At 35.7% G+C, this 27377-nt stretch overlaps 1 protein-coding gene across 11 annotated transcripts in view; it reads right to left on the bottom strand.

Annotated features, from left to right (window-relative positions):
- The window catches only part of NFAT5 (nuclear factor of activated T cells 5), a 139957-nt gene that overhangs the window by 9542 nt on the left and 103038 nt on the right, over positions 1-27377 (bottom strand). For 6 of the 11 annotated variants that reach the window (XM_054696954.1, XM_054696951.1, XM_054696953.1 and 3 more), the window contains 7 exons: positions 26969-27108; positions 21820-22012; positions 18477-18667; positions 15724-15896; positions 13341-13475; positions 13161-13213; positions 3856-3988 (listed from right to left, as the gene is read on the bottom strand). In XM_054696954.1, the coding sequence (XP_054552929.1) occupies positions 3856-3988; positions 13161-13213; positions 13341-13475; positions 15724-15896; positions 18477-18667; positions 21820-22012; positions 26969-27108 (1018 nt within the window). The other 5 variants (XM_037516008.1, XM_037516007.2, XM_037516006.2 and 2 more) reach the window with 2 other exon arrangements.

Here is a 27377-nt window from a genome sequence, read left to right as displayed (position 1 = left end):
ATTTCAAATAAACAGGTCCTTGCTTAAATAACCAAATAAAAATTTTGTTTAGATAGATTTTAACTTCTATTTTTCAGTGTACTTATTTTATAATCCCTAACTGATTCAAAATGGGAATTGAGTCAGCTTATTTTCACAATTTCTTATTCTATATACAGTAATGTGAAATGTTATCAAGTTATAAAGAGCCTATGTATAGTTATTTGTAAATAAAGAGACAAATTGTACAGATCATCTCAGAAAGAAGTTAGATAATTTATCTTAGTATGCCGCACAAAATTCCACCAAATGACATATAGGGAACAGAATGGAAAAGAAATCTATAGATGATTTTTAAGTTTAATGGTAAAGCAAAGTTTCATGGCTAACCAGGAAAAAAAATAAAGTTTTTATGACTCTGCAAACTACCTAAGTGCCTGAGAGCATATGTATATGATATTTTTGCAAGCAGATTTAAGAGGGGTTAGAGGGGCCTGTCTCTGGTAGAGTGTTTGGAGCCAGTTTATGTTCTCTAGCACCCTTGCACTGATCCTACTTTTAGACCATGTACAAAGTACCCAGGATCCCCAAATTTTTTGCATAACTACTCTAGACATTGTGTGCAGTCTTAGGCCTACAGGGTAGACAGAGCTTGAAAGCACTGGCTGGTGTATCAAGACTCCCGGGTAAATATGGAGCCAGGAGTGGAAAATAAATGGAAATGGATGGTAATATGAAGTTCCCTTTCTCCCATGTTGCCATATTACAGCTTGGAACTCTACGCACCCTGAATCCTAAATTCACATCTGCCCTTCCAGGTTGTTATCATCCTTGTCAAACTAGGAGAATAGGATATCTAGTATTTAATGTTAGTTTTACTTATAACTTTAAAATACTTAGGCAAGTGCTTAATAATCACCATTTCTACTCTCAGAAATATAAATGGGTAGGCCTAGTTTTACCAGCTATAATTATGTACCACTGACTATTTAAATGTTTAACCATAGTTCCCCAAAGAATGGCAACAGCTATTAGTATATCATAATGAGACAGTGTAATTTTTCTATGCCCAAGTTTTCCTGAAATCATATTCTCTCTCTTGCATACCTGAGAAGATGATCACATTTCATAAAACATAAAAATATGAAATTATGGGACAACTCTTTAATTGGCTATATCATAAAAGGCAGAAACTGTAGCATGACAGTTACTTTACTACAGCATTACTTACTATGTGTTTAACTCAGTTTCTGAGAGGGACTGCCATCTATGATTACACAAAATATGAGAGGAAAACTTTTAAAGAATAAAGTTAATGATTCCTTAAATGTTAAAAAATAGTGAACTAGGGCCTCCCTGATGGCGCAAGGGATTAAGCACAGCACTGTGAAGCTATTTGCAACCTCTGCAGCATGAGTTCAATTGCCGGCTGGCCAGGGAGCTACCCACATTATGCAGCAGACCTATCTGGCCCGTTGCTCCCCTCAGCAGTGTATTTCAGTCAATCTGCCTGTTCTGCTCCCCACTCTGTCTCTGGTGAATCCTCTCACCCTGCATACCTCTGGCCTATACCCCAGTTCTTGTATGCATAAATAAATCAATCTTTAAAAAAAATACATAGTCAACTAGTACAGTGTGTAAATACATAGTATAAAAATACATACACAGTGTAAAAAATACATAGTCAATTAGTACAGCCTGTAAAAAGGAAATTTAAAAGCTGTTTTATCAGGCAACTTACCAAAGGGAAATGTTTTCTTACAATATTTTATTATTATGAATAGACTATGTTTCAAAGCAGTCGTAGATATACAGAAAAACTGAGAAATTAGTACAGATTTCATACATACTCCCCTACAATTAGTTTCCCTATATTGTTAACAACTTATAATCTTAGGGACATTTGCTACTGTTAATAAATTAAAATCAACACATTAACAAAACTCTACAATTTACTCAAATCTCCTTAGTTTTGGTGTAATGTTGTTCTTCTGCCCCAGAATCCCATTAATTATGATACATTTAGCAAGTTTTATTTCCTCTGGTTTTTCTTGTTTGTGATTATTTCCTGGTTTTTGTTGACCTTAATAGTTTTGGGGATTATTGGTCAAATATACTGCAGAATTGGAATGTCCTTTGTCTTTTTCAAAGGGAAATTTCTAGTAATCAGCTTTTATTACCAAGAAATTAAGATTCTTAGTGCTGATGTCAAAGCACTTCAAAATCGTAAAGCTCTCTTTTCATAAAGCTTTTTAATTACTAAAAACAAGTAACAAAACCTCAGTATTTTCATGACACATACATGTACTTCCCTCTTCTCTTCCCACAAGATATATTACTAAAATACTCCAACTATTATTAACTACATTTATTTTATTTATTTAACTATAGTTTTAAATTAAACTTTCTTGGATTTGTGTGTCCTTCCTCGAAAAAAAAAATCAAATACTTGATCTTTGAGCATAAACCATTCTTTCCCATATTTTTTGGAAACAGTATATTCTAGGGCCTCCCCTGGTGGCGCAGGCGGTTGAGCAGCGCCTCAGCGCCAGTTGGATCCGATCCCAGCTGGCTGGTGAGGTTCCCACATGGCGTGGCAGACCTCTCCTGTCTCGCCCGCTGCTCACATCAGCAGTGTATTTCGTCAATCTGCCTGTTCCGTTCCCCACTCTGTCTCTGGTGAATCCTCCCACGCATCTGGCCTGTACCCCGGTTCTTGTGTAAAATAAATAAATCTTAAAAAAAAAAAAAAAAAAAAAAAACCCAGTATATTCTAAACTTTGCCTTTTTCTGTTTGAAACTTCAACTTGTTATCTTTTATTCTGAGAGAAATAGTAAGATTTCTTTAATGCTATACTATGGCATAATTTGGTAGCAAACTGGAGGAAAATAACCAGTTTGTGAAATTAAGATATGATTTAGAAAAAGGGGAACAGATACCTTAAGTGTCATAAAGTAATTATCAAGACTAGTTACAATTCTGTCCTGTGGTCCTTTATCATTACTTCTTACTGCCAGGGCTTTCTCTCCCTACCACCTTTTCTCCTTTGTGCCACACTGGCTCCCGAACTATTTGGGAATAAACCTATCAGTAAACCTAAGACAAGAATGAACCAAACCCCTAACAAACACACCAGAAACCAAGATCGACACAACACTTCATAAGCTACGAATTCCCAGATGTTCTCCCAACTTGTGCCAGGAAAAGACTTCTCTTTTTCAGGCTACCGAATGAATAAAGGCGAACAGCTCATAAGCCAGTTCTTATTCAGGGATCTTCTAAACGTTTCACATTTTAACTGCTCTTACTGCTCTGGATTCTAAAGCACCTAATTTACCTAAGTGCTTAAAATTATATTTAAGATATTTATTGGCAGTCTGATATTTTTAATTATACATCAGAACATGTTAGAAGCAGATAGCTCTATTTGTGATTTTATCACCTATCACTTCAAGCTTATCTCGTACCTCTCCCCAAATGCATCCTATCAGACAGATTAAACTATCAGTAGTTCTGCAAAATTGTCACTTTCATCTTCCTACACATAAGAGATATGCAGTGAATAGTATTATTAGTAAGGAGTAACTTGTAAGATAACACTGGAAAATCTAATTTCAGAGCATTCCTGGCTTTTCTTTTATTAGAAGAATACAGAAGACAGAAATGATTCCCATAATATACTGTAAAAGGAACATTTCGGTGGCCATCTTCTTAGGAAATAATGCTATCTCCAAAACCAAAACCAAAACCAAACCCACTAATATTAATTCATCTTGCTAAATAATTTTTTCTTTTTTGTTGTTTGGTCTTCATAGCCTTTCAAAGGACTATAAATTAATTATTCATTTTTATTCAGATTTTTCATTTTGACATACCTGGGTCTGGAGTGTAAGTGAATGGCTGAACATCATGAGATCTTCCAGCGTTGGTCACTACATATATTCCCACTGATACAGGCAAAGTTATATGTTGGTCATGATATGGAGGAACCTTCACAATAAGATGATTCTAATTTAAAGAAAATTATAAGATTCAGAAAAGAAGCAATATTTAAAATAAAAATTCTGAATTAAAAATTATAATTAGCTGTAGAGTTTAAAAATTCTGACTAGGAAATAAAGGATGCATTTTCAGGTTCATAAGCATCAGGACATTAATCTTAAGGCTGTGTTTAAGGTAAAATCTAAATGTTCTACAAATGTTTACAATCTTTTTAAAAATATAATTTATTTATGTATTTTTTACATCATTGTTCATTATTGTACAACGTTTGCTTAAAGGTTTATAATCTTAAGATTATACTTGTTATTCTCTCCCACTGGAATATTCTTACTTTACCTCTTCAAATGGCTAGTTCCCTACCCGTTTTCAAGTCTTATTCAAACATTATCTCCTCAGAAGCTTTCTCTGACTACCCCTTTCACCAGATGATATAATCTTGTTTAATTTGACAACAGAACTTATCATCCCTATGATTGCTCGCTTATTTCTTTTATCTCTTCATTCACAAGGATGTAAACACAATGAAAATCTAAGGTGCACTCTTATCTCCTCTGTTAAGCACCTTACAGAAAATACACTCAAATATATTTGCTAAACAAAATGAAAACAAGTTGAGGGAAAAAAGTGCCCATCAAACACAATGTCAACTACCATAGGTTTTGTGCAACCTTAATTATGAGGAATACTGTCCACTGCTTCTAACCACTGTAATTCTCACTTAACATAAAACACGGTTCAGTTTACCCAAACCCCAGCATATCAGTTATTTTTTGTTAGAACAGAGGCAGAAGCATCCACATAAGAAAATGTTTTGCCAGTATTTACTCTATAATAGATCTACATCTTCCTGGAAGACAACTTGAAACACATTTGACTTTTAGTTAGACTACACTGGGTTGACTCAGTTGAAGAGATACAGGTGATAACTGAGACCCAGGATCAAGGTTTCAATTTCTAAGTCCTCAATTTGTTTTTTGTTTTGTTTTTTTTTTTAAGATTTATTTTTACTTATTTATACAAGCACTGGGTACAGTCAGAAGCACGGGAGGGTGAGAGAATTCACCAGAGCCAGAGCAGGGAGGAGAACAGGCGAAGGACCAAAGCACACTGCTGAGGGGAGCAGCGGGCGGCAGGAGAGGTCTGCGTGCCATGTGGGACCCTCCTCCAGTGGCCGGGGAGCAGCTGGGGATCGAACCGGCGCTGCAGAGGCTGCGGACAGCTTCGCAACCCAGTGCTCAACCGCTGTGCCATCGCGGAGGCCCCTCAATTTGTTTTTGAGAGGTATTAAAACACTCTTGGAAATAGTCACATCATAAATAAATATCCTCTGATACATGGCATTAACAGAATGCATCCTAATCCCAGTTAGCCATCTCAAAAAAATTATGCTTTTAAGTCAGGCAGAAAAACATATACATGTATATATAAATAAATGCATAGATACTGGGGGACAAAAATCTGAAAGCACATACTCAATTATACATTAAGGTCTCAAAAAACATCTGTATTCCAAGTTTTTCAACTTTGTAAAAACAAGAGTTTTGAATTTTGTCTACCTTCATTTTTTTTTTTTTAATAGAGGCATGTTTTTATTTATTTATTTATTTGATGGTTTGTTTATACATGCACTGGGTACAGTCAGAAGCGCTGGAGGGTGAGAGAATTCACCAGAGCCAGAGCGGGGAGCAGAGCAGGCAGAAGGACCGAAGTACACTGCTGAGGGGAGCAGCGGGCCGCAGGAGAGGTCTGCGCGCCATGTGGGACCCTCCTCCAGTGGCCGGGGAGCAGCCGGGGATCGAACCGGCGCCGCAGAGGCCGCGGGCAGCTTCGCAACCCAGTGCTCAACCGCTGCACCACCGGGGAGGCCCTGTCTACCTTCATTTTTACTCTTATTTATATCCTACAACTATGCCACTAAGTAGTCTTACCTACACAAGGAGAAGCTGAATGGATGGGTTTGTAAAGTATGTTGCCAGTCTTAAATTTTTTGACAAACTATAATAGAAATGATTCTTCTGAACAAAAACCTGTTTCCTGGTAATAAGTAACAGAATTAATAGCCAAAAATCAGGAGGCTATTTTATAAAAAACTTTTTACTCAACTTGCTTTGGAGAACATATTTAAGCAGACCTAAGTTGACATCTTTTAAAAAAACAAATGACCCAATTTAGTTAAGAATTCTTCGTATTTTAAACAAACAAACAAAAAGAATTCTTCATATTTCCCCAACTCATTAGAATTAAAAACTAAGTTTTTAATTAGTGATAGGAATTTGCCTGTAAAGCAAATTTGAACAGTGATAGGAAGTTGCCTGTAAAGCAAATTAAGAGTAGTTAACACACAACTGAGCTAGTAGCTAGTAGTATATATAAACAGAAACATACAAAGATTTGGGAGGACTATGATGCAGGTACAATGTTCTCTGCTACAGTTGGGGTTACATATGTGTATGCATATGTGTGTGTATATATATATATGCATATATGTGTACAAACACACACACACACACATACACACTCCTAATAGAATCAAATGAAAACACACAACTACTAAACTCTCATATCTTTGTTTACTATAGTTATTCTCACAAATTCTGAGGATCTTCTTGGCATTTCTTTATAAAAAAATTTCTTTGCATATTTATACACAAAATTCCACTTCTCCAAAGCTCCTCTTCATTTTTTTATTCTTATATTAAAAATTGCCACTTTTCTTTTTGAGAAAGAACTCAAAAGACTCAAGATTAAGAAATGACAATCTATACAATTTTCTACATCTGATACACTAATGCCTGTTTCATGTTTTATAAAACATGCTATTCATAATTAAATTGTATACCTCTTTCTAATATACCTGTGTTAACTATTAGCTCCCTTTGTAAATTATCTCCACATTTCAAGATGTTAAACTCTCTTGCTTTCTTTCAAAACCAAATTCTCTTACAAATCTCTGTCTAAATCATACACACACACACACACACACACACACACAGAGTTTCGCCATCTGTATTTTCCATAGATATTTAGTAGGCAATTAAAGTCATACAGAATTCACCTAAAATGATTTAAAATGGGATAACATGAGCATGAGACTTATTGTGGTCTTGACTAGAAGAGACAAATATCAAAGAACTGTTACCTCATGCTCGTTTCAGCAGCACATATACAAAGAACTGTTATCTCATACTTGGTATATAACTGGGAAAGATGAATACCTGATGAGTTAATTTGGGGGTTGCAAATAAATAGCAATCACAATTATTCATAACTGCAAATTGCAAAATTATATTCAAATGGTCTTTTCTACAATACCATCTTCTGAGTATTTTTTACTATTTAAGGTCCTTTCAACTTTTTTGTACAGAACTGATATTTCTTCATTGATAAATTGCAGTTGTTTTTCTTTTTCCTTTTTTTTGAGAATAACTTTTTGATCACCCTTCTGAATGCTTAAATTTTGTTTCTTTAATATAATCATCACCGTGATCAATTCTTCATATCTCAGCTGACTCTATACTATTTCCCAGAAAGCCTTAGGAAAAAAAAAAGACAGAAAGCTCTTTATGAAAAAGATAAAAAATTTAAAATTAAGAACAGAACCATTGACGTAATGAAATAACATATTATGATTTAGTTTATTTACACACTTGCTTGCAAAACCCCAGGACCTCTAGATTTAGCCACCAAATATGGACATAATTCCTTTCCATTCCACCACATAATTTTATGATAATTCTTCTTCTTTAATCTACTGTAGCTGGCATAACTGCCCTGAAAAGAAGTGTTTTAAAAATATAACTGCCCCATGCCTCAAAGGTAAAGAAAGAAGTAAGGTCAGAAGGAGAGAAGGGAGAGTGAGTGAGAGAGACGAGGAGGAGGAGAGAAAGAGAGAAGCAAGGGTAGAGAGAAAGTGAGGAGTAAACAATGACTTTTTAATAATTTATGTATGGGGCCTCCCCGGTGGCGCAGCGGTTGAGCGCTGGGTTGCGAAGCTGCCCGCAGCCTCTGCAGCGCTGGTTCGATCCCCGGCTGCTCCCCGGCCACCGGAGGAGGGTCCCACATGGTGCGCAGACCTCTCCTGCCGCCTGCTGCTCCCCTCAGCAGTGTATTTCGGTCCTTCTGCCTGCTCTGCTCCCCGCTCTGGCTCTGGTGAATTCTCTCACCCTCCCGCGCTTCTGACTGTACCCAGTGCTTGTATGTATAAATCAATCAATCAATCAATCAATAAAATAAATCTTTAAAAAAAAAATAATAATTTATGTATGAAATAGTAAGTTCAGACTATAACTTGTTGGGGCCATTTTATTAATATTTTGTATAATTTATAAGGCAAGTCTTTCAGTCTCCAGAAATAGTTTCTTACCTACAAAACTACATCATAAAGTAAGGAATAGCAATTATAATTATTACTAGCAAAGGAGTTTATATTAAACAAAACAAAACATGTTTGTAGCAACGAAAGTATTGCATGGATATTTAAGTTGCAGTCAGGACCAAAACATTCAGCATAAAAGAACTCAGTGGAAGAAAAAGAAAAATACCGGATGGTTTCACTTATAGGAGGAATGTGGGGGAACCAAATAAGGGATCAGGAAATAAATTATAATAAACTAAAAAACAAAATTAACAGGCAACTATAAATCATTCTGCAGGTGAGGGGAAGGGAGAGGGATCAAAACAGGAGGGAAGAGGGCCTCCCCGGTGGCGCAGCAGTTGAGTGCTGGGTTGCGAAGCTGCCCGCAGCCTCTGCAGTACCGGTTCGATCCCCGGCTGCTCCCCGGCCACTGGAGGAGGGTCCGGCATGGCGCGCAGACCTCTCCTGCCACCCGCTGCTCCCCTCAGCAGTGTACTTCTGTCCTTCTGCCTGCTCTGCTCCTTGCTCTGGCTCTGTTGAATTCTCTCACCCTCCAGTGCTTCTGACTGTGCCCGGTGCTTGTTTGTATGTCTGTATATCTGTCTGTCTGTATGTATAAATAAATGAATAAATAAATCTTAAAAAAAAGAAGAAGAATATAAAATATATGTATGCATAAATAAATAAATCTTTAAAAAAAAAAAAGAAAACTTAGTGGAAATTAAGGTTTGACATGCTCTCAGAAAGAAGAATAAGGGATCTCAGACCCCACAGATCTTTTTTCTTAAAAGTGAATAAAATGAACTAACAGGTTTTTTATGAGTTATCTTATTAAGTGCTTGGTATTATTTGGAATACAAAACTGAGTCACAGTACATTCCCCTAGCCTCTGGAAGTCTTCTAGAGGACGCTACTGTTGGTTTCTGGGAAGTGGTAATGTTCTGATCAATAGGTTATATTAGAAATCATAAAATGTGAGAATTAGAAGGAACTTCAAATAATCTAGTAAAAAAGCTTATTTGATATTAGAAAATTGGGGCACAAAGGAAAATTGCTAACTTAAATAACTCACATTATTAATTAATGATAACTCACATTATTAATAACAAATAACTCACATTATTAATGATACCAGAACTTCAGTTATGACTAGTCAGTTTAGCAGAGACTGTCCAATGGTATATGTGACAAAGGAATGACTGTTGAACCCCATACTTCTTCTCCACAGCATTTGACAGCACAAGACTAGAGGAAAACTTTCTAAATGACATTTGTCTAGGTATACAGAAGCTCCCATATATATGATACTACATTGTGAAGAATTAATCTTATCCAAAGTAAAGCCTAATCTTTGCCCTTAGCTATGGGGTGGTGATCTCCACGCATCTGGAATGTCCTGCACAATAGGGGTGTCTATGGTTGTTTGGGGGCTTTCAAAATTGGAGAGTTTAACAGTACGATAGATGATGAAGGCTTTGGAACATGCCATATCAGTTCTGACCTCTAGTGGAACAAGAGACAAGAGGTCAGCTGCATAGGCAGTATGTGATTAAGTTCAAATAAAACACTATGTATACATACTCAGTGTACCATCACACACTGATGTTCTGAGAAGGTATGGTATCCCTGAGGTCAACAGAAGCTTCACCTTTGGGACCCTCCCAGATATTACTCTGTGCATTCCTCCCTTTGGTACATCCTGTTTTGCATCTTTTTGCTATAGTAAAACTGAAATGGTTAAGTACAATGCTTTCCTAAGTTCTGTGAGTTGTTCTAGAAAATCTAAGGGGGTAGTGGAAACCCTTGAATTTGAAGCCAACTGTTCAAAAGTAAGAACAGCCTGGAAACTCCTTATTTCATGGTGGGTATGTGTCCTCTGAAGTGAGGGCAGTCTCAGGGAGCACTGTGACCTAACCTTTGATTTTGACAACACGTTGAATATAATATATTGGATATATAATGCTATTAATTTTTATTAAAACTTTTAAACACAAAGGAATTAAAAAACCTGAAGGAATTATTAACATTTTGATAAACTAGCTACTGAGTCTCCCATTTTTGACTCTCTCATCTTCCTATTTGTTCTTATATACTCTTTTCTTACCCATCAGCATTTCATGTTAAATTTTTGGCTTTGGGTATATACTGGTTCATTGCAATTCCCCCAAATTGGCATATTTCAAAGAACTGGAACAAATACTACTAAAATTCATATGTAGTCACAAAAGACCCCAAATAGCGAAAGCAATCTTGACAAAGTAGAGAATGGATGCATCATACTTCCAGATCTCAAGTTATGTTATAAAGTTACAATAATTAAAACAACCTGGTACTGAAAAAAAAAAACAACACACAGACCAAAAGAATAGAATGGAGAGCCCAGATATGTATGGACAGTTTATCTACGACAAAGGAGACAAAAACATACACTGGAACAAGGACAGCCTCTTCAATAGATTGGTGGTGGGAAAACTGGACAGCTGCATGCAAAAGAATGAAACTATACCATGATTTCATACCATACACCAAAATCAACTCAAAATGGATCAAAGACTTCTTGATCATGAAATAAAATACATAAAAGAAACATAAGCAAAACATTTCATGACATAAACTTTAGTGATGCCTTTAGGGATTTATCCCCAATAGCAAAGAAAACAAAAGAGAACATAAACAGCTAGGACTATGTCAAACTAAAGAGCTTCTGCACAGCAAAAGAAACCTTTAACTAAAATGAAAACACATCCTACTGAATGGGAGAAAATATTTGCATACCATACATCTGACAAAGGACTGCTATCAAAGATATACAAAGAACTCACAAAACTCTACAAAAACAAAAGAACCCAATCAAAAAATGGGCAAAGAACTAAAAAGATGCCTCCCCAAAGAAGACATTAAAATGGCCAGCAGACACATGAAAAAATGTTCACAATTACTTATTACTAGAGGAATGCAAATCAAGACCACCATGTGATACCATCTCACACCTGTAAGAATGGCTCATATTGAAAAGACCAGAAACAAAAATGTTGGCAAGGATGTGGAGAAAAGGGAACCCTCTTACACTTCTAGTGGGAATGCAAACTGGTGTAGCCCTACAGAAAGCAGGATGGAGGTGTCTCAAAACAATAAACATGGAGCTGCCTTTCAACCCAGTAATTCCATTCCTAGGCATCTACCCCAAAAATTCAAAAACACTAATTTGAAAGGAAACCTGCAACTTTCACATTTACTCCAGCACTATTTACTCTACTTAAGTTATGGAAACCTAAGTGTCTCAGAACAGATAAGTAGATCAAGAAGATGTGGTATATACACTCAATGGAGTACTACTCAGCCATTACAAAGATAAACTCAGGCCATTTATAGCAACATGGATGGAGCTTGAAGGGATTATGTCACGTGAAATACGTCAGAAGGAGAAATAAATACTGGCTAGTGTTACTAATATGTGGAATATCAAGTAACTAAACTAATAGTCAGATAAAGACAGACTGAAAAACTAACCCTTGATAGCTGATGGCAGCAGAATGGAAACATCAAGGGGGGAGGGGGAAAGGGAGAGGAAAGAACAAAGAGAACAAGAAGCACAATGGGGCGCGACAGACCTCTCCTGCTGCGCCTGCTGTTCCCCTCAGCAATTTATTTCCGCCTGCCTGTTTTGTTCCCTGCTCTGGCTCTGGTGAATTCTCTCACCCTCCCATGCTTCTGACTGTACCCAGTGCTTGTATAAATAAATAAATCAATAAATCTTTAAAAAAAAAAAAAAAGGAAGCACAATGGTCTATGGTGGTAGAATATGGTGTGTCGGTGGTGGGTGCATTATAGTGGTCATACCTGATTGGGCAACCCCAACATACGTTTGTTAAAAGAAATACATTACATTTTAATATAAATTAAAAATAAATTTAGGGCCTCCCTCGTGGCACAAGGGATTAAGTCTCAGCACTATGAAGCTATCAGCAGCAACTGCAGCACATGTTCAATTTGGCCAGTGAGCTACCCACATGGCGCAGCAGACCTCTCCTGCCTTGCCCACTGCTCCCCTCAGCAGTGTGTTTCAGTAGATCTGCCTGTTCTGCTCCCTACTCTGTTGCTGGTGAATCCTCTCAAGCCCCTGCACCTCTGGCCTACACCTCAGTTCTTATAAGCATAGATAAATAGATCTTTAAAAAATAAATAAATTTTAAGCTTTGGGTATTTTATACATTAGTTTATTCCTGTTTCTTTGTTCTTTGTGAGCTACGCCTATATATACTACTCTTTTGCATGTGACTTCTCTCTGATGTACCATTAAGTCTTTCTTCTTTTCCTGCTACAGTCAAGATCTCCAAGCTTGGTTCTATCTAGTCTATACACTAATTCTTATTTAGTTCTTTACCTGTTTTCAAGTTTTCTCCCTCTTATTTGAAAAATGATAGATGGTGAGGGCCTACAAATACAGACTCTATTATAACTGTAACAGTACATCTGAATGCATGTATCACCTGGCATATAGTAGGTACTCAGTAAATAAGCTTCCCTTTGATGTAACTAAATATTAGGTTAAGATAATACAAGTCCTCAGAGCAAACAAACATTAGGTAAGAATGCTTCATTTATTATTAATGGTAATTTGCTAATGGTCTCAACTTTTTAAGAACTATTCCAGCATCAGCAGAATAATTCTATTTTAGTTTAAAAAATTTATGAAAGAAATTTTAATGATTTATAACAATCCCATATAGAGAAGAAATTTAATCTGTAGATTCAGGAAAATTTCAGAACAAAACTATTTCTCAGAAAGTAAACAATAAAATTTTAAAAAGGCTTAATTTATACCTGATGAAATAATTCCATGTCGATTTCAGCTTCTGACTTCCAAGAGTTTTCATCTAATGGAAATAAAAAAAATGACTTACTAAATTTTTTAAAAATACTGACTGTATTTTGTAGCTATGACTATCTTTATAACAAAGTGAAACATGCAACAATCTCTATACTAGTATTGTGCCAACTTACCAGAAACATTTTCTTGGAAAATAACTTTAGTTCCTTTCAGAAAGTTCTTGCCAATTAAAAATACTTCTTCCTCTCCTTTCACTGAACAGCTATGCAAGCTTTTCTTTAAGATTTCTGGCACTCCTGCTGGCTGAGCTGTGGGTACACATAAACATGCTATAAAAAGAACCACCAACACTTATTTCCTATGTAAAATCAACTCTCAATTATCCAGTTCTATAAATTGTCATTGCTGACCCCTGAATTTGACTAGTTTTATTGTGCAACTTATCTTTTATCCTAACAGAGAGCAAGGGGGAAAAGTCCTTATTAATTTTTAATAACTCTTGCAAAATTTTATGGGATGGGTTCATGTCTTAGTTGTCTGAATTTATGTATCTTTGTTTTCTCATTGCATGAATCGAAAAATGTTTTAAAATATGAACTTGGTCATGTTTTCATCTTAATAATATCTTTAAAAAAATCAATTTAAAAACAAGCTTGCCCTACAAATCCTAACCTTAAAAATGTCAGCTATACTACGCAACTACACTACACAACTTCTGAGGCAATGGGTGTCTTGGGGCAGTACTAAGGACTTTTTTAAGGATCTGTCATAGGAATCAGAGGTCCTAATCCAAAAGAGTATCTGAAAATATTATAGACCAAATCCAATACAGAATATCCTTTCTACTAGAGGAGCTCCCTGAACTGGATACCCTGAGATTTAAAACTAAAATGCATTTTTTTCAATTACATATAGTAATCAAACACTACTAAAAATAACAAAGAGACAGAGAAGTATTGAGGAGCCAGATCTAAAGACTAAATTGTAATTACCCATCAATTTCTTCAAGTTCAGATTTCCATAAGAAAATTTAATAGGTACTGCTTAGCTATACAGTTTCCCAAGTTAAGTAAATCTAGGAAACAATGGATTAAGCAAAGCTAATTGAACAAAATCATTTTTCTGAGCATTTTACATTCTGATGTGCCATGAACATCCAAGGAGTGGCTATAGCATGGTTACCCCAACATGTCTGATTCCATAAACTTCCTTCCTATTGACACTTATCAACTAATCTTTCACAAGAATATGCAGAGACAGAACAGGCAGACTGACTGAAATACACTGCTGAGGGGGAGCAGTGGACGATTCATGAGAGGTCTGCTGCGCCATGTCGGTTGCTCCCTGCCTGGCCAGGGATCGAGTCGTGCTGCAGAGGGTGCAAAATGCTTCATAGTGTGGTGCTTAACCCCTTGTGCCACCAGGGAGGCTCTAACAAGTATTATAAGATAAAATCTAATATACATTCTATCAAATAAAGCTATAACTAATTTTGCCCCCTTTTAAAAAAAGTTGCCATAGGAGGGTAGTACTAAAAAGTATCAAAATGGGGGCCTCCCTGGTGGCGCAAGGGGTTAAGCAATGCACTATGAAGCAATCCGCAGCCTCTGCAGCACAAGTTCAATCCCTGGCCAGCCAGGGAGCTACCCACATGGCACAGTAGAACTCTCCTGGCTCACGTGCTGCTTTCCTCAGCAGTGTATTTCAGTCAGTGTGCCTGTTCTATTTCCCACTCTGTCTCCGGTGAGTCCTCTCACCCTCTGGCCTGTACCCCAGCTCTTGTATGCATCAATAAATGAATCTTAAAAAATAAATAAATAAATAAATAAATAAAAGTATCAAAATGGATCATCTTAATTTGATATAGTATAATCAAATAATATAAACAATATCGCAAAATAAAAATCATATATACTGACTTGTTTGGAGAAATCTAAAGATGTAAAGAACATTAAAGGATGGTCCTTAAGTAAAAAGTCAAAGTAATCAATTCTATTAATATCACAGAGTTGTTAGGATCAAATTGGGTAATACAGTATAATATTTAGTGGTAAACTCCACTGAGTAATACTCAACTTCTTAATGACTTAATTACTGAGAAACTGAAAGCAGGGCTTAGGGATAATTAACCTAGTCTTCTTTCCTTCTTTGTCAACTGTCCACAGCCACAGGCACAATGGATATATTTCAGACTGTTTGTTGCTATTAAAAAGAGGCCTATAGTTGTAGAGGGCTGCTTTGATACATCCTACTCTCATCCAGGAAATTTAACATACACCAATTGAAGTTACCAGGTTCTATTTTCTAGAGCTATCTAAGTTAGCTAAAGCCTTACAGGAAATCACTGATCCTCTAGTTAACCATACCCTGCTTCTGCACAGCCTCTTCTAACATTCCATTAAACTTGTTCTTGCCCAAACCCCTCAGGAACAGTGTTACGCTGCTTGTGAGGCAGTGTAACATCTCAAATTTAGAGTGGTCTAAAAGATCAATAGAAAATGAGGAAAAAAAACTCCATATACTTAATATCTCCTTTTTTTTTTTTTTTTTACTTACTACACAAAATTGGAGAAGAGGGTGTTTGTAGCGTCAAAGTGGATCCATCTTTCCTTGTGATATTAACTCGAAAAACCAATCTGGCACGAGTGCTTTTCTTCTTGGAACCAGCAATTCCTATTCTTGCTTCAACATCAGCATTCCTCAATTTCAATATCCCCACACAGTCCACACTAATAGAGGAGGAAATACATTAATTGAGATTTTCTATTGTACACAGTTCATCATTCTTTTTTTTTTTTTTAAAGATTTATTTTTATTTATTTATATAAGCACTGGGTACAGTCAGAAGCGCGGGAGGGTGAGAGAATTCACCAGAGCCAGAGCGGGGAGCAGAGCAGGCAGAAGGACCCAAGTACACTGCTGAGGGGAGCAGCGGGCAGCAGGAGAGGTCTGCGCACCATGTGGGACCCTCCTCCGGTGGCTGGGGAGCAGCTGGAGATCGAACTGGCACTGCAGAGGCTGCGGGCAGCTTCGCAACCCAGCGCTCAATCACTGCGCCACCGGGGAGGCCCCAGTTCATCATTCTTAATCAAACAAGTTTCTCACAAAATGTTTTTCAATATGTAATAGAATCTTAAGTTTCTAAATTCAGTAAGTGTAAAAGGATAAATTCTGAATATCCATAATGTCTAACTGTATCTACTTTCATTTGTAAGAATAGTGGAAAAAATAATAAAGAAGTAAAATTGCTATTTTAAAATCTGAATGTAAACAATGGTTTACAAGAGATACTTTTACTATTGTTAAAAAAATTAATTTAGTCTCTTTTTTGCAGTCAACAGAGACACTTTTAAAAAAGGGTGGACTAGTAACTACCTGTCCCCAAAAGAATAGAGTACTATATAGTCACTATCTATAGTCATAAGAATAATGTATAGTCATAAAAATAATGGAGTACTAAACTCATTATATAGTCATTAAACATTTATGTTGTGTTATAACAATATTTAATGTTAGGAAAATTGCTAATCATAAGAGAAAAGCAGGTTACGAAAAAGTACAATTTTATCTTAATTCTCAAATCTCCATTTTATCAGAAAAATGAATGAAAGATAAGGGCCTCCCCAGTGGCTCAGTGGGTTGAACAAAGCACTGTGAAGCTGTCCACAGCCTCTGCAGCACGGGTTCGATTTCTGGCTGGCTAGGAAGATACCCACATGGCACAGCAGACCTCTCCTGTCTTGCCCGCTGCTCCCCTCAGCAGTGTATTTCAGTCAGTTTGCCTGTTCTGTTCCCTGCTCTGTCTCTGGTGAATCCTCTCACCCTCCCGTGCCTCTGACCTGTACCCCAGCTCTCGTATAAATAAATAAAATCTTAAAAAAAAAAAAAAGAATGAAAGATAATATCTAAATAGTGGCTAAAATAACCAGGAAGTTGAGTTTTGAGGGTTAGTGTTTAATTTACTAATACTAATTTTAAATTATTACTCTATATTTTCAAAACTTTAATAAATACTATTTTTGTAATCAGTAACTCCTGCCCTTCTGTTATATATTTTTATAACTTTCAAAAATCAAAAAAATAAATCTTTACTATTTTTCCAACTTTCCTTTTATTAATTAACCATACAGAGAAAAGTCTTTAGCTGTACAATACAAATAATTACAACACAGATCTACTGATATTAATATATTTGCTGCTATTATGGTTCAACTTAAGAAAAAACTTTAATTTTATTTACTTTTTATAAGATTTATTTTATTTATTATGCATACAAGAATTTGGGTATAGACCAGAGATACAGGGGATGAGAGGATTCACCAGAGACAGAGTGGAAAGCAGAACAGGTGGATTTACTGAAATACACTCCTGAGGGGAGCAACAGGAGGGACAGGGGAGGTCTGCTGTGCCAACTGGGTTAGCTCCCTGGCGTGGGAAGGAACTCATGTCAAAGTGGCTGGTGATATAGTTTGATAACACTGAGACTTTAACCCCTGTGCCACCAGGGTGGCCCCAAAATTTTAATTTTAAATCATTATACATCTAACGTTTTTAAGGCAGTGAAAATGCATCAAGTGAAAAACAGACATTCCAATAAATTTTTCCTATGTAGGAGGAATATAAAAATAGAAGATAAGGACAAAAACAGAAGACCAAAATCAGGCTCATCAAAATGAGTCAAAGCACTCTGAATTATCTCTGTCCAACAAGTCCTAATGCAAACACTAAGAAAGGGAAATTTAGGATAGCAAATTAAATTTTTTGTACTTTTAATTTTTATTGTAAAAAAGTCAACAAATAAGTCTATTATTTTCTGAAAAGCTAGTATTTACCTGACTTTCATCAGGTAGATCCTCTAGCAAAGAGCAAAAGAATTTTAAAGTACCACCATTCTGAATAATCTGTTTATTTGTAATGTTTAAAATAGTTTAAAAAATAATTAAGATCTTCTTTTATACATTAGAAAGTAAAATATGGGGCCTCCCTGGTTTCACAGGGGTTAAAGTCTCAGTGCTATCAAGCTATCGCCAGCCACTGCGACATGAGTTCAATCCCAAGTCAAGGATGTAACCCACATGGTGCAGCAGACCTCTGTCTCGCTGCTCCCCTCAGCTATGTATTTCAGTAGATCTGCCTGTTCTGCTCCCCACTCTATCTCTGGCGAATCCTCTCACACCCTGCACCTCTAGCCTATACCCGGGTTCTTGTATAAACAAACAAACAAACAAACAAACAAACAAAATTAAAATATTTTCCTGTCCACTGCAAAAGTGTAAGATATAATGAAAAAATATTTACTGATTACTTACGCCAGTGTCATGTTGTTGCTCGGATCAAGGCCAACTTCTATAACAGTAGTGCCTTCAATGTCCACTTCTTTGCAGGGAGTTGTATTTCGTCCAGTTACTCTACAGGCTTGATAAAATCCATGTGGTTTCACTCGACCTGAGTCGTTGCCCACAAACACTTGCAACACTACTGGCTCATTATGACCTTCCAGCTGCAGTCAGATAACATGGAGCATAAACACTAATCAGCCTTTCCAATAGACTAATTGCAAAATCAAACATTAAAACCAAGTACCATATTTATAATAAAAGAAATAATTTAAATCCTCAAAAACAGCAGAGGTAAAATATTTCTATGAAGCAGTACTGGCTAAATTTCTGTAGAAAACCGTAAGTTTTAATTCTGCAACAATCATACTTCAGTAAAAAATTTAGATGTTTAATGATAAATTATCATTTATAATCAACTATACAACCAGATGAAAATGAATGCACTTTTCTTTAGGTATTTATAATTTTAAGTATTGCCAAAGAAGCCCATGGGTTACTCAGGATTGACCACCACTACTACTAGAAATCTTCACTTAACTGTGGCAGTGGCATCATCATTGTTATAATCAAATCATTACAGGTCCTGAGCAAGCCTTCATAAATTAAATTAAAACTTGTTTCCTGAAGAATAAATAAATAAAAGTGTTTTGGAGCAAATGTTCCCAATGTTGATTCCTGATAAGGTTCATGGTTAAACACTGGAACTGCTAATGTAGAATGAAAAACAAAAATACAATCAATGTAACTGACTGTAAGTACTAAATAAATATGAAAGAAAGTTAGCCTGTCTAAATACTGTTCAACTGACACATTTACACAACATGTACTTAACAATCATTCACCAAACAACTGGCCAAAATGTCTCCCTACTTAGTAATTTGGAAAGATTAGTAACACTTGTTAAATATCTCAGACCACTTGTTTATTTTCAACAACAAACATTTTTTGTGAATGTGTACTGGAACAAGGAAAGTCTCTTCAATGATGCTGGGAAAACTGGAACGCTACATGTAAAAGAATGAAACTAGAATACTACTTCACATCATACACCAAAACCATCTCAAAATGGATAAAAAGACTTGAATGTAAAACTTGAAACCATAAAATATAGAGAAGAAAACATAGCAAAACACTCCATGACATACATCTCTGAAATATCTTTGAAGACTCAACCCTTGAAGCAAAGAAAATGTAACGGGGACTACATATAACTAAAAAGCTTCTGTACAGGAGACTAGACAATGGCCAAAGTAAAGAGACAACCCACAGATTGGGAGAAAATATTTGCAAGGAAACTGATATTAAAGATCTACAAAAGGGTTTACAAAACTTAACAAAACAAACAACCCCGTCAAAAAATGGACAGAACTAAAGATACTTTTCCAAAGAAGAAATGCAAATGGCCAATAGGTATATGAAAAAATGTTCAACATAATCTTATAATCAGGAAATGCAAATCAAAACCACAATTAGATACCACCTCACACCAGTGAGAATAGCCCACATTAAAAATGGGACAAATGCTGGTAAAGATGTGGGGAAAAATGTACCCTCTTACACTGCTGATGGGAATGCAAACTGGTCCAACCAGTTTGGAAAGTTGTGTGGAGGTTCCTCAAATTACTAAAAATGGCCCTACTGTATGATCCAGCAATTCCAAATCTACCCAAAGGGCACAAAAACATTAATTTGAAAGGAAACCTGCACTCCCGTATTCACTGCAGCACTACTTACAACAGCTAAGATATGGAAACAACCTAAATGCACAAAAACACATGAATGTATCAGGAAGATGTGGTATACATACACAATAGAATACTACTTAGCAATCAAAAAAAAAAAACAAAACTCATGCCATTCGCAGCAACAAGGATGGAGCTAGAAAGGATTACGCTCAATGAAATAAGTCAAAAGAAAAAAGAATACTATCACATTGTTTCACTAATAGGAGGAATATAAGGAAGCTGAACAAAGGGTCAAAAGAAAAAAGATAGTGCCTTCCTGATACGCAAGGGGTTAAGACACAACCTATGAAGCTATCCACAGCCACTGAAGCACGAGTTCAATCCCCCAGCCGGCCAGGGAGCTATCCACATGGCGCAGCAGACCTTTCTTGCCTCACCTGCTGCTCCCCTCAGCAGGGAATTTCAGTAGATCCACCTGTTCTGCTCCCCACTCTGTCTCTGGTGAATCCTCTCACACCCTGCACCTCTGGCCTGTACCCCAGCTCTTGTATGCATAAATATTAAAAAAAAAAAAAAGATAAAAGATAAAACTTGCAGGCAAACTACGGATCTGAGGCACACAACATAGGAGGGAAAGGAGTCAAAACAGGGAGGGAAGAGCACAAGGGACTATGGCGGTGATTCACGGGTGATGTGGTGGTGGGAGATTTATGGCAACTAAACGTGAGGGGAAAAATCAAATACTGCACAAAAATGAATAACAATGTAAGAAAATAAAAAAGTTTAAAACAAATAAATAAAACATGATATTTCTCTTGACACATTCTTGGTAACAAGGTATCTCAGGTGCTGAAATAAAGCCTCCATTTAAAGATGTAGATAGTCAACTGATACCTTATTCCATAAATTAGAGATTTAAATTACCTGCCAATCAATTCCTTTTGAGTCAATCTGTACTGACTGTATCTCAAAAACTATTTTTCAAGTCCTTAAAACAACTCTACAATAGTCTTTGAATTCACTTTAAAATTTCTTCTTAAATACAAAGTTTGGGGGCCTCCCCTGGTGGCGGAGCCATTGAGCACTGGGCTGCAAAGCTGCCCGCAGCCTCTGCAGCGCCGGTTTGATCCCCGGACACTGGCGAGGGTCCCACATGGCGCCGCAGACCTCTCCTGCCGCCCGCTGCTCCCTTCAGCAGTGTATTTTGGTTGGTCTGCCTGTTCTGTTCCCCGCTCTGTCTCTGGTAAATTCTCTCACCCTCCCGCGCTTCTGACTGTACTCAGTGCTTGTATAAATAAATAAATAAATCTTAAAAAAAAAAAAAAATACAAAGTTGAGGAAGAATCTAATGTTTGCTACCACTGTCAAATATAAGGGGAAAATAAGTCATGATTTTCAGATATTTCACTTATCAGAGAACAATCTCATCTCTCCTCTTATTTAAATTAAAACTGATACCAAAGTACAGTATTTGGCTTGTGGTTCAGTTGGACTTTTAGTTTAATTTCAACTATATAGAGCTAGTAATTCCTACCTGTATGTTACGCAGCTTTAGTTCATTAAAAACAAAATAACTTATAAGTAAAACTGGAGAAAAATTTTCATATATTACTAAGTAAAAGAAATACCTTTACTGTAGGAAAGCCTTGCTGCGTTCTATCCTTCACTGAGCCACGGCTCCCCTCAGTCAGGTAGCGAGCTCGGTGCTGGGTCTCAGGTTGCACAACTATCTTCAGTTCCTTCCCCTCACTTTTCACAGGATACTGTCCACACAACATAGGGCTCTTCTTTACTCCAGTTGCTTTTTGGTTTTCTAAAGTTCTGAGAAATTAAAACACAACATGGAAAGAGCATCAGAAAGAGTTTTCTACAAGAGTCTTCGAAGATCAAGGAAGAGACAGCATAGGCAGTAATACTAAAACAACTGATTTTCCTACTGACCAAATAACAGTTTAAGGGAGTTACATCTCATAAGCAAAGTATGTATTTACAATTTCTTGATAAAATTTAACTTTTTGGTGCAAAAATAAAAAAGAATAAGTTCAACAGGGAAAACAAAGAATGTATAAGTGTGGTAGGCAGAAGGAAGACTGAACACAATAAACCAAGAACAAAAGGAAAGAGAGTAACTAATGCCAATAAAACCTTTCACATTGCACTGCAGTCGAAGTAAATTCTAAAAATGACATATCTCTCTCTATATATATTAGTGTTTTATAAAGCTATAAGGGTAACTACCATTACTTTCTAATCAGCTATTCAAAGCAAAAGAAAAATGAGAGTTGTAGCAAAAGGAAACAAGAAACATTTACAAAACTGAAGCTATATGTAGCTTTTTTTTTTTGGATAGCTTTTTTAGTACCTCAAAAAGAAAATTATAAGGAATCAGTGATACAATTTTGTGCTGGGAAATTAGTTTTAAATAATCTTTCCTAGAAGACCAATTTTTATTTTTGATTAAATAATTCAAGACTTTAAGCATATAAAATTTTCGTATTTTGGGTTTTAAGGCAATCTAACTTATTTTAAAATTGTATTTCTAACATTTACTTTATTCGCTATGTTAAATATATAATGAAATAAAAGTATTTCAAATCATGGTTAGGACTTCGGGTCTATACATTTAAATCTGAAGCATTGCAAATATGTGATAAACATAAACAGAAAACAATACTACTAGTTTTAAAATAGATTCAAAATGATACATGTACATTTGTAGAGAATCAGGGCCTATAATGCTTTCTATGGTACTCTCTGTATGTGAGGTTTACATGGAAAATTCAGGAGTCAAAAGACAACTGTGGACAAAAATCTCCAAAAGCCAGCAGGTCCTTGGACTCTTTTGACTTCAATATAGAAAAGCAATGGTGGGTAAGTAGCCTTAAACATGGTTAAAATGTTTGCCCCTCCAGCTCTAATTACAGTCTTGCCTAAATTATCCCAAAGAGAGAAAAGGCTGGACCCTCAATCTAACTAGAACTATCAATAGATTAAAACTGACTGTTGGGAAAGGACCAAAAGAATGGAGGAAAGAAAGAACACACAGGGATGCAGCTGAGGTTGACTGGACAAGAGGGAGAGTTCTAAGGGCAAATACTGTGCTCGATCATCATGTCCCCCGAACCTTACAGAGCAGCTGAAACAGCAGATGCTGAAAAATATTTAATAATGAGGGTAAGAAATGAAAGGAACCAAGAAAGGAAAGCAGAGGGAAAAAGGAGCCTCTACAGTATCAAGATAAAGAAAGATCTGGTCAAGGTATGCCATTCATGTAAGTGTGTTGTAATTACGTCAAAAATTACCTGTATAAGTCATTTAAAAGGCCCTGGAATAGTCTATGAACGAAAGTATCAAGCTGAAGCTGATATCTTGGGAACTAAATTCTAATTTTCTTTTTGTTATTCTGGGTAGAAATATAAATACTTGCTCTGAATATAAAGTACAGTACCTTATATATGAAATACATTTTTTTATTCATTTACTGAAACTATGTAAAAATACCCTCCCAAATATTCAAAGGATATTAAAATACAAGGAATTAAAATACAAGAAATTCAGAGGAATTAAAATACAAGAAAATGCTAATAGTAGTTAAACTGAATGACTGGATTATGGGTTATTTGTTTTCTTCTATTTTTTCTGCATTTTTCAAATGTTTGTAATAAATATTCATTTTAGAAAAGGAAACATTTAGATTGGAATATAAGGAGAATTTAAATAGCAATTAACATGGCAAGATTTTTATATTCACTTATCTAGCCATGCTAATATTTTTGAGGGTAAATAGATATAATGAGTCTTACTATTTCAGTAAAACAAAACATTTCGTTTGGGATAAAGACTAGTATGTGAGTTGGCAAAGTAAACTCAATATGGTTTACAACTAATTCTTAGAAAAGTAATCATTTGAATTGTTGATTTTTTAAGGTGCTGGTGGCTTAAGAAAAAGTACGTTAATCATAAGGGATTGTACTCCTAAACGATATCTAAAAGATAAAATCTACTCTCTTGCCATATATTTTATTCAGAAGTGATAAAATGCCATTCAAATTCCTTTGCCCTGCACATTCTTCTGTTTTTCTATGTCCCCAAAATAATATTCATTAAAAAAGGCATAAAACAGGTTTTACATACAGTTGCCATCATAGTTAATGTATAAGTATCCAGAAAAAAACATACAGCTACTGAATCTTAGGATAGTTAGTCAAAGAATTTAAGAACAACATAGCTAGGAATGTTTAAATATTAAGCAGTCTTTTAAACACTGTTTCTTAATAAACTAATTTTATATAATATTTTGATTAACACAAAATGCCATTTCCATCTTGAAGAACAATAAGTTGCTGTGCAAAACAAATTGGAGAGCACATATTCTAAATATTTAGCATTATAAAATCATAAAATCTCTCCTGGAACTCTCCACTGAACCTTAGATAACTCTAAAGCTATATACCTTGTCTCTCAAAACATTTCTAAATTTCTTTCATGATTTTAACATCTTTTTCACTGAATAGAGATTTTTAGCTTGAGATCCTCTTAACTATTTTTAAAAGCTTACTTTTCTATATATTTATATATGGTTTCATCTTTTTATAAATGTATTCTTATAAATCCAAATTTTAAATTTTCATCATTTTCATATATGCTAGTGTTAAATATTTTTCCATTACCTAAGAAGCTGGACATTTCTTCTGCTGCTTGTTGAGTTTCTGATCCATGAATTATTTCATGAGAGATTTTGTCTTGACAAATATTATTATACTTTCCCTGGATAACCTCAAATCATTTCTAAGATACATCTATCATACAAAAGCAGAAGCAGAAAAGATGTAGGTCAAGTTATCTTTAATAGCAACTGCAAATCAAGTGTGTTGACTATCCCTAAATCACAATCTCATTTGTTTGTCATCTGAAACTTTAACATTTATTTCAGTATATATAAAAATGATAATCTCTTCTGGAACTCTCCACTGAAGCCCAAATAAACACATACCTGTATTTAATGATAGATATGTATACATAAGTCTTACAGATCTGTACTATGTTTAGAGCCTTTTTCTTTATCTAACAGTTTGTACAAATAATATTTTCTAAAATTCTTGACTCCATTATGGCAACATTTTAAGAAAGGTTATACCTTGTTTTCGTTAAGATAATTTTCTAGCCTGGGTTTTCTAAAATGAAAAACATTTAAAGGTGCACTTTCATTTATCTACATTACTCCAGCAGAGTTTTAAATGAGAGTACAGAAGAAAGTATAATTACTGCTTAGACGGTAGCTATTAAGGTAAAAATACTGAGGCAATATTTGAGGGTAAGTCTGATATACATTAAGAATATGTTCTGTAATACTCAACCAAACTTTTAAGTTAAAAGGTATGAGGGATGTCATCAAGCAGTAAATCAATCTAAAGCTACTCTATCACTTTAGTGGCAGTCTAAAATTGTATGAGATCCTGGGCCAACTGACGAACCATTCCTTACCTCCTAAAAAAGCAATCCCTCAAATGCAGTGAGATAAAATTTAACAAATTATGTTAACTGTACTGTAAGACAATCTAATCAAAAAGTCTAACAAGGATTACAATAAAATTAATGAAGGAATTAAAATATTAAAAATAAATAATAGTATTCTGCACTTCAGCACTGAATACTCTGTAATATACCTACTGAAATACACGGAGTGGTGAGTGAATTGGCAGAGATGCAAGGAAACTCAAACATGTGCCATGATCCTGTTCTGTCACCCCCCAAATAAATAAGCCCAAATCACAGAAGAAATACTAAGAGATATTTTTTTAAATGCTGAATCAACACAATGTTATCCAAGAAAAGGTTCGAAATGCACAAATCTAAATGACGAGAATCAAACCACTGCTTTTTTTCTTGTTTTAATCAAAGGACAAGAAGTGAAAAAAAAAAAAAATCCTTATAAAAATGGAAATGGATTGACCCTTTTTGGAAGAAAACGTGGTAAGAGTATACAAACTAGCCCTTTGTGAATGTTTTGTGTTGTTTTAGCTAGTCTCATTATATTGCTAGCTATTTCTATAAGTAAAAAAGTATTTTTGACCCTTTTAAAATACAATCCACTTGAAATTAAAGTCATTTGAAAACTCTTTCATTTCCTACCACTTACCCATACCCATAACATACCTATTACTAAATTCTATTGATATTTTATTTTTTCTAGAGTGAAACTTGGTAATTTAAAGATAAACTTTCATGTTTTTCAATGATCAAATCAGTATTTTAGCTTTATATGCAAACTTGAGCCGAGCAATTAATAAAAGTGGGGAATGATTTTTTTTTTGTTTTGCATAATGTAGATAGAACTTTAAAAAACGTGAATACCAACCCATTTCCTGCTTTTGAGCTGCCTTTGTTGTCCGTGGTAAGCTGAGAAAGCACATAGTGAGGTGCTTTGGCACTGTCGGCATCAAATATATCCATATTAGATTCTTCACAATCTCGTCGTTTGACCCCCGGCCTCTGCTTTGGATTTCGTTTTCGTGATTTACGAGGTACCTCAGTGTTATCATTGTAGGAACTGGTGCTCATGTTACTGAAGTTGGAGGGGGAATCCTCCATCCACATACTGCAGCTCTGCTCTGATTCCAATCCACACCCCTCATCCTGGCAGGACATCCGACTGTTATCCAGCAAGTCCTCAGGTGGTGGTGAGATGTACAAGACTGTGTGCCTCTTCGGTGTTGATGGATGCTGCTGAACTGTGTTACTGGTTAACTGCTTTTCACTTACCCCTCTGTTACTTACCCCCAAGGCTGAGGAGCAGCTCTCCACTTGCATAGCCTTGCTGTCGGTGACTGAGGTAGAATAAATGGTAGGGCTGGAAGAGGTGGTAAAGGAGCTGCAAGCACCGCCCATGGAGGAAGAGGAGGGAGCTGAAGAAGCATCTGCGGTGTACAATTTAAGAGTAAATACACTATACATGTTTTCACCTATGCTGGCTAGCAGTCCCATTGAAAATGTGATTTTTGAACTGATTGTTTTTCCCCAGAATGAATAGTTGGAATTTGGTTAAGTTTTAGAATATAAATGCTTCAAGCAATACAAGGCCTAAGAAATGCAATTTTTTAAAATGCCCAAATAGCATTATGTTACTTGTCTTATAATTGATAGATTTTAAAAATCTAATTTAATGTTTTAAATTGTAAAGTAGAAT

The sequence above is a fragment of the Talpa occidentalis genome, unplaced genomic scaffold, assembly GCF_014898055.3.
Source record: "Talpa occidentalis isolate TD23 unplaced genomic scaffold, MPIMG_talOcc4v2.1 talOcc4.17, whole genome shotgun sequence".
Taxonomy (NCBI): domain Eukaryota; kingdom Metazoa; phylum Chordata; class Mammalia; order Eulipotyphla; family Talpidae; genus Talpa; species Talpa occidentalis.
The sequence above is the reverse complement of the archived record's forward strand: the minus strand, read 5'-3'. Positions and strand labels throughout refer to the sequence as shown.